At 39.2% G+C, this 21,556-nt stretch overlaps 1 protein-coding gene across 1 annotated transcript in view; it reads right to left on the bottom strand.

Annotated features, from left to right (window-relative positions):
* abca7 (ATP-binding cassette, sub-family A (ABC1), member 7) overlaps positions 1-21,556 on the bottom strand; it is a 38,493-nt gene that overhangs the window by 6,613 nt on the left and 10,324 nt on the right. Inside the window, 30 exon segments of the mRNA XM_073875844.1 lie at positions 2,437-2,543; positions 2,663-2,725; positions 2,807-2,930; positions 3,011-3,140; positions 3,217-3,340; positions 3,501-3,645; positions 3,803-3,918; positions 3,999-4,176; positions 4,264-4,433; positions 4,521-4,595; positions 5,046-5,151; positions 5,243-5,275; positions 7,886-7,980; positions 10,980-11,172; positions 11,271-11,363; positions 11,448-11,572; positions 11,838-11,945; positions 11,948-11,985; positions 12,076-12,099; positions 13,755-13,857; positions 14,043-14,245; positions 14,392-14,449; positions 15,583-15,803; positions 15,879-16,016; positions 16,227-16,366; positions 17,701-17,832; positions 17,908-18,079; positions 18,174-18,287; positions 18,409-18,613; positions 21,002-21,223. Of these exon segments, the coding sequence (XP_073731945.1) occupies positions 2,437-2,543; positions 2,663-2,725; positions 2,807-2,930; positions 3,011-3,140; positions 3,217-3,340; positions 3,501-3,645; positions 3,803-3,918; positions 3,999-4,176; positions 4,264-4,433; positions 4,521-4,595; positions 5,046-5,151; positions 5,243-5,275; positions 7,886-7,980; positions 10,980-11,172; positions 11,271-11,363; positions 11,448-11,572; positions 11,838-11,945; positions 11,948-11,985; positions 12,076-12,099; positions 13,755-13,857; positions 14,043-14,245; positions 14,392-14,449; positions 15,583-15,803; positions 15,879-16,016; positions 16,227-16,366; positions 17,701-17,832; positions 17,908-18,079; positions 18,174-18,287; positions 18,409-18,613; positions 21,002-21,223 (3,755 nt within the window).

The raw sequence follows: 21,556 nt of genomic DNA, 5'->3' as shown, positions 1-21,556 counted from the left end.
TTCACAAAATAAATCCAAACGGGTCCACGATGATAAAAAAAGGTATTCTGAGGGTAATCCACCTCATTTTGTTGTTGAAATATCCACATTTAAAACTTTATAAACGAAAATAACTAGCTTCCGATTGTCATACGTCACTAAGAAAAGTGCATACACTACGCTGATATTCTCTCTCCTGAATACAGAGGAGTTTAAGATGGCGCCGTTATCGGAAGCTAGTTATTTTCGTTTAAAAAGTTTTAAATGTGGATATTTCTATAATAGCACCGTGCGGATTACCCTCAGAAGACCTTTATTTATCATCCTGGAGCCGTTTGGATTTCTTTGGGGAAGGATATATGCACATTTTTTGGACTTGAAGGACGTGGACCCCATAACTTTACTGTTTAGCAGCTGGAAGATATAAGACATTTTCTAAAATAACTGAAAATGTGTTCGTCTGCAAAATGATGGGCATATGCATCTCGGACGGCTTCGGGGTGAGTAAATAATGGGTTTAATATCATTTTTGGCCAAACTATCCCTTTAATATTGCATTCCAGACAACTCGGATTTCGGGTATTATGTCGTTAAGATATCCTACCTCCGACCACAATGCGTTCCAGTCAATCACGTGCCACATGACATGTTTATCACATGACGTAACTATGAGACACCGAGAGAAGTTGTGCCAATTATGGCAGAAACAAGTTACTAGATGTTTTAACTCTTTCTCCGCCATTGGCGAGTTTTCAAGAGAAAACGCTTCCCTGCCAATTACGAGTTTTTCCGGCTTTCCACAATACCGCTATTATCTTCCGCAACTTATGCAATCCGGAAGTAACGCCTCACCTGAAAGAGTAAGAACTCTGTGTATGTTTTAATGATCGCGCTGAATGGGATCTCTATCAAAAGTCCTTCACAAAAATTAAATTATCTCAGCTCTTTGCTCAAAATGGGGTGTTTTGAAGAAACCTATCCATATTTGAGAGGTGATTACAAGAGAACTAATGAAGGTGTGAAAGCAGAGGGTCTGTTCTTTCATTTGATATATTGTATGTTTATATATTTAAAGAAGAACATTTTTTTGGAAGCCAAAAAAAAACTTTAAAAAGTTTTTAAGGCATGGGAAAACACTGGTGGGGAAAGAGTTAACATTCATGTAACGTGCTGTAAAAGTTTGTTTGCAGTTCACGTAAGGCTGTGAAGGGCTAGCCGCCATCTTGTCTGTAATGTCAAATGACGTGTCTCGCTAAGGTCGGGGTTGATCAATCTGAGTTGAGAGGTTAGATACCTGACTTTGTTTGCCGTTCCAGACATTTACTTCTGGGTTTGAGCAGGGTTTCCCGCAGACAATGTGTTAGTTAAGGTGGTAGGGTTGGTTGGGGCAGAGGGCGTGGCAATCAAAGGGGCGGGGTGTTTGTTGGGTGGGCAGAGGGTGTGGCAATCAAAGGGGCGGGGCGTTTGATGAAAATTAAAATATTTTTATTTAAAACACTCAAATAAAACTTAATTTTGAAGAAACTATGACAAAAAATGAACACATACTAGATTATTAATGAATTAAATGTTTTAATAGATACCTTTAACGGGAATAGCTGCATGATGAATTGAAACTAAAGGGTTAATAAACACAAACTACAGCAGATGTTGTAGAACGTCAGGTGAACGAAGATAGATGGCGCAAAAATGGTAAAAACTGTTTATTTCCCACTATTAATTACATTATCTTAAAGGAGTATAACTACTGTAGCATGTAAATAATGCACATAAATAACGTGAGCAAGAGCGCTCAACAATTATATTGAATCAACAGGCACGTGAAACCTAGCTAGCAGGTTGCTCAAACATCAAAATCACCAGCTACTTTACTTTAAAATTGCAAGAACTATAGACAAATACAATAACAGGCTTAAATAAACCCAAAACACAAGTCACGTGTTTTATCAACTGGCTACAGACATGACGGACCACGTCTTTATCTCATTTCGGCCGTGTGTGCACGCTCGTGGTGTGAAGCACGTCCGCGCTATTAACCAAGATGTTTTATCAACTGGCTAGTTATCCTCCCGACAGTGATGGTCCGGACCACGTCTTTCTCATTTCGGCCGTGTGGCGCGTGTTCCCGCTCGCGGACTTCACGGCCTTTTGTGCAACGATTTTTTGTTTTTTTTTGGACGATCTAGTTAAGGCGGTAGGGTTTCCAAGCTTAGGCGGGCCGTCTGAACTAAAATGTGCTGCGGGAAACCCTGGTTTGAGGTCGATCATCTATTGGTCACACGTCTTAACATGATGCGAATTTGCAGGTCAGAGTTTGTGAAACTTGAACTGTGGATTCTGGAATGCACCGAAAATCGAAATCTTTTGCATTTCTGGTCTACCACATTTGCATGGGTATGAATGAAAGTCAATGGGAGAAAATGTCTAGTGTGAGCATGACAATATCGGTGATCTAACCTGTGGTTGCTAAGAAACGCTTCTCCATAAGTGATGCTCGTGTCTCCAGTCAGCATACGAAATGTTGAGGTTTTTCCAGCTCCGTTAACACCCAGAAGTCCAAAACACTGCCATGTGAGAGAAAAACCTGTAAAATCCTGTTTCACATCCAGGAATCTAAACTACAGCTTGAGGGCGTGCAGGGAAAACGGTGTTCAGAAATCTGGGATATGTGAACTCCACTCACCTCTCCTCGAGGAATTCCCAAGCAAAGCCGATTTACTGCTGGCTTCCTGCCCGCCTTATACACCTACAGAGCCACATATTTTAACATTTCAAGATTGCTTGCAAACATGTTTTTTTGCAACAGTGTTTCTGTGTGGTACCTTACTTTACTTAGGTCTGTAAGGGTGAGAATGTCTCCCTGAGCTCGACCATTCTTCACACGCTCTCTTTCTCTGGCAACATCTTCATCCTCCGCGCCAAGAGGGGGCAGCACAAAGCCAGACCACCGGCTGGGGGTATACGACTTATCAAGAGCAAGTTTTTAATCGATTAATCGATTCAGTACTCACAACTAAGACATATAACTTACCTCAAATTAATGAAGAATTTATATTGCAGTAGAAGAGTGAAAATGAAAAACACGATCCCTTGCATCGCCATGGCAAACAAATTCTTCCCAACGAAATCCCAGGATAAAGGCTCCAGATTCTGTTTGGTTCCTGGTGACAACAAAAATGATGAATATGTAACGACTCTCGCATTCGTATGATCGTGCCTGCTGTGGTGAAATATTACCCAGTCGCTGAAATGCATCTGCCATGGCCTGGTTTTTGGCCATGTCAATGAGACCTCGACCCAGACAGAAGTGAGGGAAGATCAGGAAAACTTTCTTCAAGATTCTGTTGACCTCGTTCAGATGCTAAGGAAGTACAACAGAAAGGATGATATCGCTTAATCCACATTATATGATTGGTACAATATGATTGGTTGATAAAATTGACCAATATGGATGTTCACCCAGCAACATATTGGGTTGATGTTAACTCATAATAACACTTCTGTGTGATTTATGTCTTTACCTCATCGATAAAAAGCTCCAGGACGAAGGTGGCGACGCTGCCATTGATGCCGATGAAGAGGTTGATGCAGGTGAGCACAACGTAAGCAGTGCTAGGGACTGAGAAGATGAAGGATGCCGGATACATAAGTGGAGTGATGGACCAGCTGCAGAAGACATGAACAACATACTGTCAATGTTTCAAATATCCCAGTTTAATTCAGCAATCAGGTGATGTTGGTCTTTCTAGTGACCAAAGAAGTTTTGTTGGTTGCCCATCCAAACCAGCAGATGTACATCTACGGTGCCCTAATAAAGTCTTACCCATAAAATAGCAGTAGAAGCACCAACGCAGGCAGATTCTTCTCAGATACGTACGATTCCTGCTGGAAACTGATGAAGATCAGGACAACCATGATGGCAGGAACTGTGTAGTTCAACTGCAACACATCAGAAACACCAATATTAACTCTTACCACCTCAAGCGAGCTACAACAAACTGGTCTGGAGCTGTACTAACCATGTCCCATATATAGTTGGTGGTCCAATACAGTATAGGCTTTACTCCACTGACAAACTGCAGGTGTTTGGATTTACTGACACGTTCCTCAATGAGGAACAGCACGAAACTGGCAGGAACGAATGACATGGCGAAGATAACACATATGGAGACAAGGACGTCTACTGAGGTGGTCATCCTGTAGAGACCATTGAGAAGAAGATGAAAATCCAAAACTATTCACTATCAATACAGTTTAACCAAATGATACACAGCGGTTACATACAGGGCCACCTCTGACAGCTGCTCTTTTGTGAGGTTGAGCGGGTGATTGTAGGCTGTTATGCCATATTTGCGTCTTTCCTGGTCTGGCGGCAGGTTTGCACGTAGTAGACCGTTGTTCATGATGTTCACGAACGATGCCATGGCGTGCCATCCTTTATTATTAAACCAGACCTGGGTGAGCACAAGTCATAGTTGAATAAGGAGACGAGGAGAGGGTTGAGACTGAAGAGAAAAGTTTTTCACATGTATCTAATTTACCTTCACATTGTTTTGGCTGGTGAGGCCTTTGAGGACATCTGGTAGTCTGTAAAGAAGCTGATCTAAAGAGCTATTCTGCAAACAAACAATACAAATGCAAGTTAAAGTCTTAAAGGAGACATATCATGAAAATCAGACTTTTTCCATATTTAAGTGCTATAATTGAGTCCCCACCAGTGCTTCTATCAACCTAGAAAATGTAAAAAAAGGATAATCCAAGTTACTTAGTTTTGGTAAACCATTCTCTGCAAGCATGTGAAAAAATAGGTTATTGACATTTGGCTCCCCTTGTGATGTCAGAAGGGGATAATACCGCCCCTTAATCTGCACTATCCAATCCAGCACTGCCAATTAGTGCAGAGATCAGCTAATTTGCATTTTAAAGGACACTCCCAAAAACGGCAGCTTGAACGTTACATATGTACTCTGGGGACACCAAAGATTTATCTGACATCTTATAAAAGTCTTAAAATGTCCCCTTTAATGGTGCTCTACTCAAATCTAAAACAAATTCATATGACACACCTCTGCAATGCTGTAGCGTCTTCTAATGGCCAACACAGACTCTTCCAGGTAAAGTGGATCATCCACAGCCTGAGAGCTTTTAGCCCCCAAAGAAAAACCTCCATATCTGGAAAAATGGGAGATAAACATCAGATCAAACAAACAAACAAAATGCATGTTGTATGTTTGGATCTGTGACTGCATGAAGATCAACTCACCTGAATTCATTCACCCATTTCTTTGTCTTCAAGCTAGTTTGACATAATAGAGAGAGGCATTACTCACATGTGCCAAAAATAGCTGGATTATTCATATTTGTGACCCTGGACCACAAAACCATAAGTCATAAGTCTTATCCATTTTCTTCTATGCCAAAAAGCATTAGGATACTAAAGGAATATTCCACTTTTAATTTTTAGAATTTACTCACTCCCACGTCATCCAAGATATTTATGTCTTCATTTATTCAGTCCAGAAGAAATAAATTTTTTGAGGAAAACATTCCAGGATTTTATTGGACCTAGTTTACAGTTACAACGCAGCTTCAAATGGCTCTAAATGATCCCAACCAATTCATAAGGGTCTGATCTAGCAAAACGATCGCCATTTTTGGCAAAAATAAATAAAAAGAATTAGTTTTTAACCACATATGTAACGCGTGACCTTTCGACGTGATTACATAATACGTAAGGTCGGGCTGGCGTATCACACGGCTATGCATATCATTTTTTATTCATTTTTGGGTGAAAATATCGATTGTTTCACCAGATTAAGACCCTTATGCCACGATTGGGATCGTTTAGATCCCTTTGAAGCTGCATTGAAACTGTAAATTTGTAAACTCTATAAAGTGTTAAGGTCCACTATATGGAGAAAAATCCTGGGCTGGGTTTTCCGATAACGTTGTCTCTTAGCGCCAGTAGCGGAGTGGCCATCGGGAGAGTTGGGACATTTCCCGGTGGGCCGGTAGTGTTTTGAGGCTGCGAGGGCCGGTCTGATAATAGTTATACATTTCAAGTTATATAGCAACCCCGTCTGCCGGCCTGATGTGCGGCCGCTTCCCTCTGGTCAAACTGTGCAGCCTCTTTGCTCAACACAGTAGGCTATATAAAAGTGCTCAACCTGTTCGGCAGGTCCAACCATGTTTTTAAAAAATATAGGGGGATTATTGAACGGCCCGTCGGACTTTGATGTGAAAAGCCGCGTCGCCGAATGCCTGTTTATTTCAGTACATATTCGGTCGGATTGATCCATCAAGCGGAAACTATTTGATAGAAAGTGTGTTGTATTGTTATTAGCGGGAAAAAAGCAATATAACTGAAATAAACTCTAAGGTAATGCACCAAACACGTTAAAATAAATAAGCAAACCGTGGAAAAACATTATTATCTCTCAAAACTTTATATGACAAAAATTATATTTAAAGGAAATATTCTTACAGTTATTCAAAGAGGCACAAATTATTCCATATTACTCCCGTTTATGAGCACATTCATCTCTGCTCTAGCTCTGTTATGTAATAGCTGTTTGAGTTGCGCATCTCCTTATTTAAACCAGTTATCTTTTTGTTTTTTTACTATTTTATTAAAATTAGCCATGATTTAATGATTTTATTAATGTTATGAAATTTTTTTTTTTTTGGGGGGGGGCAAATTGATTACGATTTGTATTACTCTAGTTTTACTACAAATAGGCTAAAAGACATTTTTTTACCACGGAGGGCCGGTGGTATACGAAATTTCCCGGTAGATTTTTTGGTCCCACTCCGCCCCTGCTTAGCGCGCTAAGAAGACTCTTAAGTTAAAGGACAAGTTCGGTATTTTACACTTAACTACTGATATGCTCACACAAAAATCACTGCAAAAGACGCTTTATTTTGAAGTAGATCCTCATTTAAGATCATGTACCATGAAGATATTTTGTAAATTTCCTACCCTAAATAAAATTTATTCTTCTTTAGTAATATGTGTTGCTAAGGACTTCATTTGGATGACTTTTTTAGCGATTTTCTTAATAATTAGATATTTTTTGCACCCTCAGATTCCAGATTTTCAAGTTTCTTCTCGGCCAAATAATAGGGCCAATCTCAATTCTCTGTCTTACCCCTTCGCCTTTGTCTTCGTCTTCCCCTTGCCCCTCGAAAACGAGTGAAGGGGAAGGGGTAAGACAGATCGTTTGTCTAAAAAATGAGACACCACTCGATTACTGTTTGCGTCACCTTCCCTTGCCGCTAACTGGCTGCTACGTAAACAGACAAGCGTTGACATAAACGAAAATGCCATCGTCTCGGTTGTGGTATCGATTGCCTGAGCTCAACAAATAGCGCATAACTTAGCTGCTAGCTAGCGATTCAAAACAAAAACATTGCAATTAAAACTGCTTGAACATTTTATTAAAAGTAACATAAAACATGAGTGTCATAATATAATCTCAATTAAACTGTTGAAAATAAAGTTACTTTTATTTGTGCGACTCCTTGACAGTTCGACGTTCAGCCATAAAACATCTTGATGACGGCTCTCCTGAGAAATTCCTACGTTAACGTTTACCCCTCTCTTTCAAGTGTGGTCCTTATCACACTTAGTTTCAAAGGCTATGTATCCCTACGCCTTGGCCCTAGCCCTTGATCAAACTGAGAATTGAGACGCACTTCGCCTCACATGAACGCGCAAAACCGAGGGGTAGGGGTAAGGGGTAAGACAGAGAAATGAGAAACACCCTTATTCTATCCTAACAAAACACACATCAACAGAAAGCCTATTTATTCTTTTAGATGATGTACACATTAAAAAAATCATCCTTATGACTGGTTTAGTGGTCAATGATCACATTTGATAGAACAATTAGTAGAAATATGTAACCTTTTCTTCAATATTTGTGGATATGTTTTGATGAGGTAGTCAGAAATGTTGCGCCCAGTCAAATTCTGCAAGAAATCACCTGTCAATCGTTTCATCTGCAGAGACAAAGACAATGTTTCTCTTAAATTCTTAAAAGTGTGCTAAATCAACCAATAATCATGTCAGATTAAAATGGAAAAATAAGAAATGACAAAAACAGCAAGAAACACTTCCGACCCATGTTAACATGCAGTACTGTGTAAAGATCACCATTAGATTTGTTGTTTTTGCAATGGTATAGTGACCGTATATAATTAATTCTCAATCTTTATATTAGCATACAACCAGAACATACAGAAAATTTGTGTGCACTGTTGAAAAAACAAAAATACTGTGATCTCCTCTTATGCTAGAGCAATTGCAGGAACCTGCAGGCTTTCTTAAACCTAAATGACATAAAATCTTAATTTCTCATTCTAATCTAATGAATTCAGTCTCCTCAAAAGAGTTTAAGAGACATCACACCAATACTGACTTTCAACACAAGACATTTTGTTCTGTAAATTGTTTTTTTTTTACATTTTGTGTACATATTTCCTATGTTTGTATCTCAAAGGTGCAGTGTGTACATTTTAGCGGCATCTAGTGGTGAGGTTGCAAATTGCAACCAAGGGCTCAGTCTGCTGCTCACCCCTCGCTTTTGAAACACATAGAAAAGCTACGGTAGCCGCCACCGGACAAACATGTCTTCGTCGGAGAGAACTTAGTAAAAAAAGTTTGTCCGTTAAGGGCTTCTGTAGAAACATAGCGGCACAAAATGGTGACTTCCATGTAAGGGGACCCTCTGTGTATGTAGATAAAAAGGTCTCGTTCTAAGTTAATAAACACATAACGGTTCATTATCAGGGTTTATACAGAAATCCTTAAGTTAAATTTACTACTTTTTACTACCTTTTTTACTACCTTCAGAATATTTTTTAAAACCATCACGACACTGAATTGCAAGTGTTAATCAGCGACCTTTCTATTATTTACACAGATTTTGACATATACAACATACAAAAAAGAATTAAAGTGAAAAAATTCTTCTGACTGAAATATTTTTCAGGCTAAGTCATATTCCTTTACCTAACACTTTATGTAGGCGAGACCAATAGCATTTTAAGGGGAGATTTTTTTTGCCATAAATTCCATATTGAAGTCTCATGTGGCATATAGGTAGCTGTAGTTTGCAGGGCATTTCAGATTAAGGCGAACCAGCTAAATAACTCACTATACTGTATAAAAAGAAAACATGAATATCACCACCTTTAATGAATCTTTTATTAATTATTTATTAATTGTAAATGTATTTATTTTAGCATTTACTAATAATTTTTTAATCAAAGTTGAAACTGTTAACATTAGTGAATGCACCATGAACCACTGTCAATTACTGTAATGACATAAACAAGAATTAATTAATGCTTATACTCTATATTTTTCATTGTTTGTTTATGTTATATAATGCATTTACTAATGTGAACAAATACAACTTTTTCATATCATATTATTCAGTACACATAAATGAATAATCCAGGGTCTGTTCTGTTCACACAACAGCTTACAGTCACAGCTCTAATACAGTAACGTTGTGTCTGAATATAAACCCTGAACGAGTAACTCGAGTCAAACTCGTGTAGAATTCACACAGGATGTCTGTAACCATAGTTGTAAAGTGACAGATGTAAATTGAATGACTGTACATTTATCAACAAAATATTATGTTACAATAGAGGCAGCGCTGATGTGCTAGTTTATGCGCAATGTTTCTGCTGTTTACTTTCTCCTAAGACCTAAATGGTCGTGTTTATATGAGGATATTTGCAAAGACGGGATTTTTGAGGCATATGTGTTATTTAAGGCCAATAAAGCGGCAAAAATACGTACAACACATGCTCAATGAGAATCGAATGCGCGGCTTGCGTGCTCCTCTGACACAGAAACAGCGGACGCACTGTTGTTTGTATTTGAATGTCTTAAAATCACCTGTTTTTAAACTGATGTGCTTAAATATATGTACAAATGTTACGTTTTTGTGACCACACGCAAATGCAACTGCAAAAACCGACAGGTGGATGACATCAAAGTCCCGCGAGAGCATTTCGGAAGCAGTCTCCTCTGATTCCTCGTCAATCGCTCTCACAGGATTTGGATGTCATCTGCCTCTTGGTTCTTGTGGATCCACATGAAGTTTACCCACGAGTTAAACAAACCCGTTGTACCAGCCACTGGTTATATCAGCATAGCATCAGTAACGTGAGAAATCATTTACCTCCAAAATACAGGACCCCTTACGTTAGTCATACTGTGCAAAGACACGCAATTACCTGTTTGGTTTTCTTATCCCACGAACTGAAAGGCTTGCCAATCTTCGTTATTTCGCTAAGCCAAGTCAATCGTCTTTTACACCTTTATCGATCTTCAAAACATCGGAGCCTTCCTGCATTATAAGTTTGACCATGCTAGCTGAAAAAGTTTTACCTCAACGTGATAAAGTCAGAAAACCCGGAGTGGATCCGGTCCGTAGTGATTACAGAACGCTTACAGCGGAGAGAGGAACGTGATTTGGCTCCACTCCAGGCTTTGATCACATCCCAGAGACGAAAGATCTTTGATATTTGCCCAGATATGCAGGTGATTTGAACTAATTTCCAGGCATCATAACATTACAAAAGGCAATCGAAAATTTACTACCTCGTCAGATGACGCTTACTACTTTTTACTACTTTTTACTGGCCTTAATTTGGCATAATTTAATTTACTACCTTTTACTACCTTTTACAACCCCGCGGAAACCCTGATTATGAAAGGTCTTTATACACCCCTGATAATATAGTTTTGTATATTATTTTGCATTTCTGTCAAGAGATCATTCTAAAAATTACACATTGCACCTTTAATAAAAAGAGCACAAAATAAATGATGATTCATTAAACTTAAACAACAAAGCTGGTGGTGGCCTACGACTTTTGCACAATATTGTATATCCGTTTTAATCCGTCTTCTAAAAACTATATAGTCTCACAATGTTTTAAGTATTAATTATTTATGAATACACAAATGAGAGAAGAACCTGTGGAGGTGGGAGACCTCCTGCTCCTTCTGGGCAGTCGGGAAGCATCCTGCGGATATTCTCAGTACTGCATTCACATTCAGGAGACGGGTGCGCCGTGCTCCAGTTTCCTTTATTAAAAAGCTGCCATGTGCTGTATGGAAGCTGAGGCCGGAGAAACGCTGCGCTGACGTCCCCTAAACACTCCTGGTCGCTGAAAGCCCACAGTAAACATCACGACATGTTACACTGACTAACACATACAGTACCAAAAGAGCTGTGAGGTTGTATTTTTAAAGACAGAGGTCATACCTGCTTGAGTTCATACATTTGGTCCCAAACCCAGGTGGATCAAGCAAAGCGTCCAGAAGTTTCTGTATGTCCGGGTCTTGTGGGGCATCATTGCTTTATGGGAAAGAGACACCAATGAATAAATAATAAGCAAAATAAAACAGATGTTATTTAGTTTGCTTCTTAAAGAGTTTATACCTAAAGAATGTGAACTGTTCTCCATACATCCACGGCTGGAGCTCCAGAGGTGGATATTTACCAAACGGTGGGACGATGAGACTGAATAGTAAAGCGATGAGAACAAAAACTGCAGGCAGAACAATCTGGAAAACATAATGATGTCATTAAGAGAGGTCATTCTTTACATTTACACATCAGGCAGACAATTTAATCTACTTTTAAGCGACTTGTAGTCCTTTCAAACTACATTTTTGATGATTTATGTTGCGAAATACCGCAAAAGAAGCCAAAGAAAAACACGAACATTATGTCACATTGGCTCAAACATTTACATTTACTATATAGAGGAAGTATATTTTTTGTTAAGGTTTTTGGACGATGATTTATGAATCTATGATTTTCGTGTACCTGTGCAAAAATGCCTCTGCGACTGCGAAGCGCGTACTTCATCCTCTTGGTGAAAAGCGCTCGAAGCTGCTGCCACGTGAGGAACCAGCCTGTGAGAGGAGCCCCGCCCCCTGACCCATCCCACTCAGAGGATCAGTCTCCTGGGCTTCTGTGTGCCAAAAACATCTGGTTAAATAAACGTCCCACATGATGTGTGGTTGTCAACACTAAGTACAGTTTGCACTTTTGCATTTGATACCTTTCCTGATTGGCTGTTTCCATCCTGCCAGTGAAGCAGAGAGAGGGGCACAACAAAAACATCTTTAAAATACCTGACGTAGATCAATTTGGATCTAACACTTTCTGGAAAGCTTTTTATTGGTAGTCTATTCATGATGTCATGATGCCATTCGATGGCATCCCAGGTTTGCAAAAGGATCATAATTCATCTCCAAATTGGTTCGCAGATGACTTCTTTGTTGACAAAAGGTTGAAGTATGGTCACGTACAGTGTGTGTAACGAAATTTTCGTCATCAGAAAAAATGTGTGCATACTGTACGCGCAGTGCCAGATTTTTGAAACCTTAACCTTGCATACATTATACTCCTAGGTAACGCATGCGCCTACAGGAGAATGTAGTATGTAGCCCAGGAGATGCATTGCATTTTGTCGCAATGTGCATGCTTCGAATATCTGCGTACACGTACGAGTAGGGGTGGGCGATAAACCGGTAGACATGATTAACCGGTAGAAATTTGTCAACCGGTAGAGATTTTGGACTATCGTCTCTATCGAGGTTATGCCCCTATGTTACGCTCCTGTGCGCGTTGTCACAGAAACGTAATGTTTGTACACGTATTTAAGCATCGCAGTTTTAAAGTTATTTTAAGCCATTAAAAAAACAAACAACAGATATATTTGCGTGCGCTCCTTCTGTGTGTGAGGAGCGCGCGAGTGGCGCAACCGCTGCTCATTAAGCTCGTGAGCATTTTTCCCGCTTAATTGGCCTTAATAGATACATGCGTCAAAAAGGTCGGGAATTTGGTCTTAAAGGAGAAGTCACCTAATTATTTTGCTCCTGTCTGTCACTCATGTTTATTGACTAATTCACTTTTCTACCTTAAATAAAAATGGTATTAAATATTTTAATAACAGAAAAACCTTATTCAAACATAAAAAAACTCTACCGTGATGCATATGGTTATCATGATATAAAATAAATCCTATCGTGATAGAAATTTTGGTCATATCGCCCACCCCTACGTACGAGTCAAATAAACTATGCTTTGCAAGGCTGTGCGTTCGACTATGCGCATACGTTTGGGGGCACGTAAAAAGAGGTCACCTGCGAAGCTAACAGTAGCACCTCCATTTCGTTTGCTTTTAATATCACCTTTCCAGCATCAGGAGATCTGTTTTGTCAAAATTCTAAGATATCAATCATACTTTAAATAAAATCCAGCATTGAGTGCGTTTACATGCACAGTTTTACGCCGATTAATAAACTGATAACACGTGGGGTCATGTAAACGCGTAAAACGGTTTTCTTTAATCGGGGAAAGACCATAAACGGCGTAAGCAAAAACCGATCGGCACACGTAGTTTTTTGCTCATTACCCCGATTTTGCGTGGCATGTAAACACCTTAACTGGCTTTCTCACGGTTTTGTCCATATGCGCATGTCTCTGCGTGTGAAAGATAAACGTGACTCGAAAGTAAGCGCAAAGTAACGCATAAAAGTCTCTGCTCTACTAAAGCAGTTGGCAGAGAAAATAAAAACTGATGTTATATGTACAGGTTCTGGCATGAAAACAGTTTTTTATATTAAGCAGATTTTTGATAGTTATCCCCTTATTCTGTGCATGTAAACGTACTCAATGATATTTAAATCGGGATGCCTTGTTTTCCCCTAGTATCTCAGACGTTGTAGAATTTACCTATATCTTTAGTCTCAGATGGCGCCCCCTGGTGGCCTGGAGGCCCAACAGGGACCTCAGGGTCTGCATCCACACCGGTCTCTTCTGCTACCCGCAAAAAGATCTAAAAATATTCAGACACAGCTAAATATTACAGTCACCCACACACAGATTTTCCAATATAGGATAATGATGCGTTATTGAAACACACACATATATGTCACAGTATTGACCTTCAGACAGCAGTGAATTCTCTTTGCAGACACAAAAAGAAAAGTTTCAGGAGAGACATCATCTGCATCATCTCACCTCTTCTAACGTGGTGTCTGACAGCCCGTAACTGACCACCCCAAACTCGCCCTGCCGTTTGTCCAGCTCGTGTAGGAAGAGGGCGAGACTCCCGTCCTCAGAGGCAGCGTGAGGCAGATTGATTACCGCCTCTCTGCCGATGTCCTCCACCAGCTGAGCATCAGGGATGTACTGCTGCGCGAGGGCCACCAGGCCAGACACATCTATGACATTAAAGCTTTTGGATCAGTCTTAAATTCAAACTAGACTTGACTAAACCCTGTACATACATAACCTTTGATTTTAATAAGCATAGACAATTTCATAAGTATATATATATAGGGATAGCAAAAAACAAATATGTACCCACCAAATCCATTATCCTCGCTGCCCAATCCAGTGTCATCACTTAAAGAGGAAACACTGTCCTAAAACAATGAATAATGTGATTTTTAGGAGACGTACTACGTTTTTTCATTGTTAAAGTAATTTATTTATCCCAGTTATATGTAAAGAAGGCTAGCTTGACAATTAGCCAAGTAGACTGACTAAAAAAGTCTTTTAGGTTGATGTCTTTAAAATTGGTTACCCTATGTGGCCCTATCAAAAAACATTGCTCTGCCTGTTTGTTTCCATTTTGGGTGCAAAGTCCCTAAAAGTAAATCTTAAAGGAACACGCCCACATTTTGGGAATTTAGCTTATTCACCGTATCCCCCAGAGTTAGATAAGTCCATACATACCTCTCTCATCTCCGTGCGTGCTGTAACTCTGTCTGACGCAGCCCCCGCTAGCTTAGCTTAGCACAAAGACTGGAAGTGGGTGGCTATAGCTAGCATACTGCTCCCAATAAGTGACAAAATAACGCGATCATTTTCCTATTTATGTGTTGTGATTTGTATAGTCAAACCGTGTACAAATAACAAGGTGATATGAGACACAGCGATCTTTTAACAGTATACATACTGAGAACTATATTCTCTGAAGACGAAGCACTGCCGCATGGGCGGAGTGATCTGCTCGCAGCACACGAGAAGCCCCTGGTGAGGAGCAGAGAGTTCGGTCAGAATTGTGCAAATCACTCCGCCCATGCGGCAGTGCTTCGTCTTCAGAGAATATAGTTCTCAGTATGTATACTGTTAAAAGATCGCTGTGTCTCATATCACCTTGTTATTTGTACACGGTTTGACTATACAAATCACAACACATAAATAGGAAAATGATCGCGTTATTTTGTCACTTATTGGGAGCAGTATGCTAGCTAAAGCCACCCACTTCCAGTCTTTGTGCTAAGCTAAGCTAGCGGGGGCTGCGTCAGACAGAGTTACAGCACGCACGGAGATGAGAGAGGTATGTATGGACTTATCTAACTCTGGGGGATACGGTGAATAAGCTAAATTCCCAAAATGTGGGCGTGTTCCTTTAAGAAAAAAACGATTAGCCATCTGATGTTGAATGAATGAAAAAACTGTCAATAGTTTTAAGTCCTATGTTTCACAATCTGGATCATTTTATGCCATCTCTCACTATTTACTTACTTAAAGTCATTTGGCATCATCTCACCTTGTTTAATGTGGTTGAGGGCGGTTTGCCTGTGCTGGTTGTGCTGGGTGTCCCGTGCATCTCTCTCTTAACCAGTGTAAGGTAATACCCCGTCCCGAGGCGCGCCTTTAGAAAAAGAGGTGTGCCGCAACAGCAAAGCTTTCCCTGGGAAATGATGGCGATGCGGTCGCCTAGGAGATCGGCCTCATCCATATAATGTGTAGAAAGAATGATTGTGCGCCCTAAACATAAAAATAAAGTGTTTATTCGGGCATCTGACAAACCAATATGGGAATATACAGTATGTCAAAAGTGACCTTCACGATATTTGAGCAGAAGGTCCCAAATCCCACGGCGTGAGTAGGGGTCCACTCCAGCTGTGGGCTCATCCAAGACCACGACCTTTGACCCTCCAATGAATGCAATGGCCACGGATAGCTTTCTTTGCATACCGCCTGCAGAGAAAAAAAAAACATGCACATAACTGTATCTTTTAATAACAGACATGATGTTATATTTTAAACGTCTTCCCTTAAAACCGAAAGTAAAAAAAGGTTTTTCCTTGCATTAAAAATGATTTCTAATGACTTCTAATAATATTTCTACAACACTACAATCGACTCCACACTCAAATGATTTATAAATGAATAAACTGGTTAACCTACCTGAAAGATTTTTAGTTTGCTCGTGGCGCTTGTGTTGTAAGCCCACATCCTCCAGAAGTGTGTTCATCTCTGCATTCACTTGCTCTGTGTTCATACCCTTCATCCGACCGTAAAACCAAACGTGTTCCTCCACTGTCAAACTTCAACAACACAACAGAAAACTTAATACTAGGGATGCACCAAAAGGAAAATTCTTGGCCAAAGCTGAATAAAATGAATAACTCAGCCGAAGGCCGAATACCGAACAACCAAAACTTTTTCTTTTATTTTTCATTGTTCAAATTATTTTGCACATTTTGGGTGCAACCCTACTCAAAACACAATTAACAACTCATCTAATGTTAGTCTTCATCTTAAACCGTATAGACGGTTTCGTCGGACATTAAGTGCGTTGTCATGGTTACGAGTGTTCATTTACAGAAGTTAATCTATCGGTCTGGCTAGTGGCTAAAGTGACCTCTGGAACAAATACCCTGTTGAAATCAAACATTTTTTGGTTTTCTAAAAATTAGGGGAGACGACAAGCATGGACAGTGTATACATTAATTTTACACAGTAACTTTAGTAGTAGTCAGTTTAGTAGTTAAACACTTTAGCTATGATTTGAACTATGATTATGACGTAAAGGGACAGTAAGTAGGATTTTAAGTGTTTTATTAATCAAAATGAATGTCTTTATTCATAAATATGTCCTCGTTGGTGTCAAATGACCTCTGCCAGTGATCTGACTTTTCTTTGTAAGCTTAGAATTTCTCCTCTTTACTTACATTGAACGGGTAAGTCCAAGGAGGCATCCATATCGTTTCACCATATTGATAAACTATAATAGCAGAGAGGGACAAAAAGCACTAGCCTACCAACGCGTTTCCACAACACGTTTTCATTCAGAACACGTGAACCAGCTGCAACGGATAAGGAGATCATTGAGGTTATAACGGCTACCGTAGTTGCAACACGCATTTGGAAAGGCGAGGCGCTAGAGGGCACTGTTCGTTTGAATGCAAAATACAATTTCGCCACTAGATGGGGTAAATCCTACTTATTGCCCCTTTAATTTACTGGTTATTTATTTTGCTTGTTAAAGTATTAAGGACTCTTAATTGATTCTTTGCGGAAGTCTACCGTAAGTTAAGTTTTGGCCACAAAAGCCGTTTTATTTATGTTGTTGCCGCTGAAACGTCTATTTCAGGGTTCCCCAAATCTTACCCTGGAGTTTAGGTCCAACCCTAATCAAACTTACCCACCTGTGATTTTGATGTGTGTTTGATCAGGGTTGGAGCTAAATTCTGCAGTGCTCCGGCCCTCCAGGGTAATTTTTTTGGGGAACCCTGGTCTATTTTTTTCATTTGACAGACACTTTTATCCAAAGCACCATACGATGCATTCAAGCTACACATTTTTTATCTATAAGTTTCATCCATGGGGATCACATCCATGACCTTTGCACTGCTAATACAGAGCCACGGGAACCTACATGTCGAAGAGAACATTGTGTTGGGGACAAACTCCCAAAGCCTTGCGGATGATATCCATATCCGCGCGGATGTCCATTCCCTTCACGTAGATCGTACCAGCAGTGGGAGGGAACAGGCCAGTTAGTATTGACCTATGAGATAACAAAAATCATTACGGGGTCTTGAATGATTGCAGTAATGATCTAATAAATCAGTATAAGTCTTACATGGTGGTTGTCTTGCCAGCACCATTATGACCCAGAAAGGAAGTTATTTGGCCCTCGTAGAACTTCATGTTAAGATGATTGACAGCAAGCTTGGCCCCTTTTTTATAAATCTTTACTAAGTTCCTTATGGCAACTCCCAGAATGAGGTTCGTTGGCTCGGCTTCAATCCGATCTGTAAAAAACAGCAGAATTAAGAACGAGTTGATCAAAAACAGCATCCACTATTCATACCAAATACAACGTCACTCCCAGTTTAAAGTTCTTACTATCTAGTTGCTCCCCGGGTGCTGGAGGAACAGGTAAGCCCACCTCCAGAGGAACTCCTCCCCAATAATTCAGCTGGAAGATAAAATACCACGGTCTGGGAATCCCATACTGCCCTATGAAACACAATATTGTCATATTTTTACATACAGACTAAATATTTACTATGACAACATTACCAAATGATAAAAATCAACATATTATTATAAACACATCATGTGTCTGATTTTCTTATACCTGGAAAGACAGCTTCTATGTACCAGGTGGCCAATGCATAGATGACAGCGTCTACATAGAGCATAATAATGGAGGTGGTAAAGTTGTAACTGTCTCCCTCAACGGGACTTGATCTCAAGTTGAACCACTGGATCCCGACACCTTGTTCCTCATACTGAGAGAAATACTCACAGCCAAAGCCAAAGGCCACAGGAGACAAGAAGCTCTACAAAAACAAAAAAAATTCTTTAGACATCTGAATTCAATTTTAGTCTGTTACTAACTAACTCTTACAGTCATTATTTGCTGATAGTTTCTCTTTTCGTTCATTCATTCTTTGACCCTTCATTAATTCATTCATTTGCTCATTGACACTCAATTCAATCATTCACTGGCACATCGTTTGTTTGTTTATTCATTCATTCAATCGTTAACACTTCATTCATTGAAACTTCATTCTTTTGTTCATTCACTGGCACCTAATTTTTGTTTATTCATTCATACAATCGTTGATACTTTTATTAATTTATTCATTCATTGACACCTCATCTTTTTATTTGTTAGTTCATTCATTAATTTGTTCGTTCGTTCATTCATTGAATCACTGACTCTTCATCTTTTGTTCATTCACTGACATCTAATTTTTCCGTTAATTTATTATTTTTAGGGATGCACCGAAATGAAAATGAAAAAGGGAAACCAAGGCTGAAAACCGAAACACTGAAAGAAATTATGCCAATTATTAGTACCATTTATGGCTATGACTGTGTACTAACTTTAATAGGGGTGTGACGGATCACTCACGGTTCGGATCACATTACAGTTTTTGAGGCACGAATCTGATTTTTTTCGGATCAGCAAAAAAATGGGTGGGAAAAATCTAATAAAAAATAAAGAAACTACAAACATTTATAAAAAACAAAAAAATATTATTTAAAAAATAAATAAAGTTGCACATTAAGTAAGGTCTGAAATTAGCATTAGGTACAGAAATTGAATTAAATGAATCACAACACTGTCTTTATTGTATAAATTAAATATGTTATTAATTTTAGGAGTTACAAAAGTGATTTTCTCTTTTTCTTGGGTTTTTTGATTAACATTAATTACAGACTTAAGTAGGTTAATTGAGGTTACTGTCTCTTTAAGATAAGCACGGACTGGTTTCTGACTGTAATCTATACATACCATTAAGACATAAACAAATGTTTTTATTAGAAAAAGAATACCATGGAGATTATTTTGTTTGTATGTGCACTGTCAAGAACAGAAAGATTTTATGTTCGCTTGCTTTTTGAAACACGTCTCACTTAAATGCGCACGCACACACAGACGGAGAGTGAATCCCAAACAGCGCAGCATAAACAGTTGCTCCTGATAAAAGCGTTACATTGCTTTTCATTGCTTTATTCGCCAAATGCATGTTAATGGACTACAGTATGAGACACAGTAGCGCGACTCTCTCTAAAGTTTACACATAAAGAGTTCTGATCTTTGAAGTGCATAGGATGATCACGTCTGACTGAAGTTGGACCAGACACATTCAACCGCATGTGCGTCTGTGCATACAGAAAGCTGCTCGCTTTAATGCCTTTTTGCAGATAAATTGTTTAAAATCACTTGAATGTTAACATTTGAAAGCCTTTGAAGCACGTGCAAATGATAAACTTTCCCTATTCAAATTTGCGCATTAATCTGCGAATCGCATGCAAGCCTATCCGTACTGATCGGGAGCTAGGGAACGAATTGAGACACAGGGATAGCCTACTGAAATACGTCCACACCGCAGATATGTTGCTTCAGACAAGCACGTGCAGGTCGCGGTTTCTGTTTGCGTAATCACAACATTTCGGCCATATTGTTTCAGTGATAAGTCTTTCAGCTGTGGCCGAATATTCGGTGCATCCCTAATTCTTTTATTCATTCATTCATTGACACTTAATTCAATCATTCACTAGCACATAATTTTTTATTCATTCTTTCATTTACACCCCATGTTTTCATTTGTTCATTCATTCAGTCATTGACTCTTTATTCTTTCGTTCATTCACTTGCACCTCATTTTTCACTTCATTCATTCATTGATTTACACATTATTCGTTTATTTGTTCGTTCATTTATTCATTTAATCGCTGACTCTTCATTCTTTCAATCTTTTGTTCATTCACTGACACCTCATTTTTCTATTCATTCACTCATTCATTTACACTTGAGTTTTTCATTCACGTTAGCTTGCATTCAAATATGCTATGTATATTCAAAGACGTGTTGTGATGATTTCACATGAATTAAGCCAAATGCCATTGGTTTTCACATATTTGTACTGATCATAAAGTAGCAAGCTTGAATGTAGAAGTATTTATGTTCACAGAACAAAAATTATCTATGATTATCTATGAATAAAGACTTCATTCCCGAATATTATATGGCTTCTATGTTATGGCTTCTTCTTAAGCCTTGAAATGTAGCACGGGAGCCATATGAAACATTTAACAATGCTTTTATGGTCTATTTAGTTTTTGTCTTGGTGCAAAATAGGAGAAGACTCCTCTGAGTTGCGGAAATGTGTAATGTGATCTGGTTTTAACAAAGGTAAGTAGATAAAAGCTCTTACTGCTAAGATCCTGTGTGTGCTGGTCAGATATTCTCTCCAGGCCAGGCACAGCACATACGGCAGATACAGGGCGAAGTAAACAAGTCCTCCACACGCTGCTGCCAGGTTTGCACGCGAGAAGAACGTGCTGATGAGAAAACAAAGCATGATGGTGGCCGTAGCAAATGCAGTCAAAAAGAAGAAGACGACGGCTGGGTCGCTGTAGGGTAAAATATCTCCAACCTGCAGGAGAGAACAGAAATAAATCAAATACACCGCAGTCATTTCAGTAAAGCATCGGAGAGAAGAAATCTTTTAAGAAAATCGCTTTATTGTTTTTGTATAGTTTTAACCAAAGCGACTCGCCTTGGATAAAAGCATCTGCTAAATGCATAAATGAAAGTGCTTAATAAGTGACGTTTTGTCCAATATTCAATGTTCCAATTGTAGCTAAATATTAGTTCTATGAGTTTAAGGTATCCAAAGAGCCTACATTTAAAAGGGACAGTGGCGGTTCTAGACAAATTTCACTAGGGGGGCCAAGGAGGGGCCAGTGTTTTACCAGAGGGGCACATA

This window comes from Misgurnus anguillicaudatus, chromosome 14, assembly GCF_027580225.2.
Source record: "Misgurnus anguillicaudatus chromosome 14, ASM2758022v2, whole genome shotgun sequence".
Lineage (NCBI taxonomy): Eukaryota > Metazoa > Chordata > Actinopteri > Cypriniformes > Cobitidae > Misgurnus > Misgurnus anguillicaudatus.
This window is presented reverse-complemented; position numbering and strand designations above follow the sequence as displayed.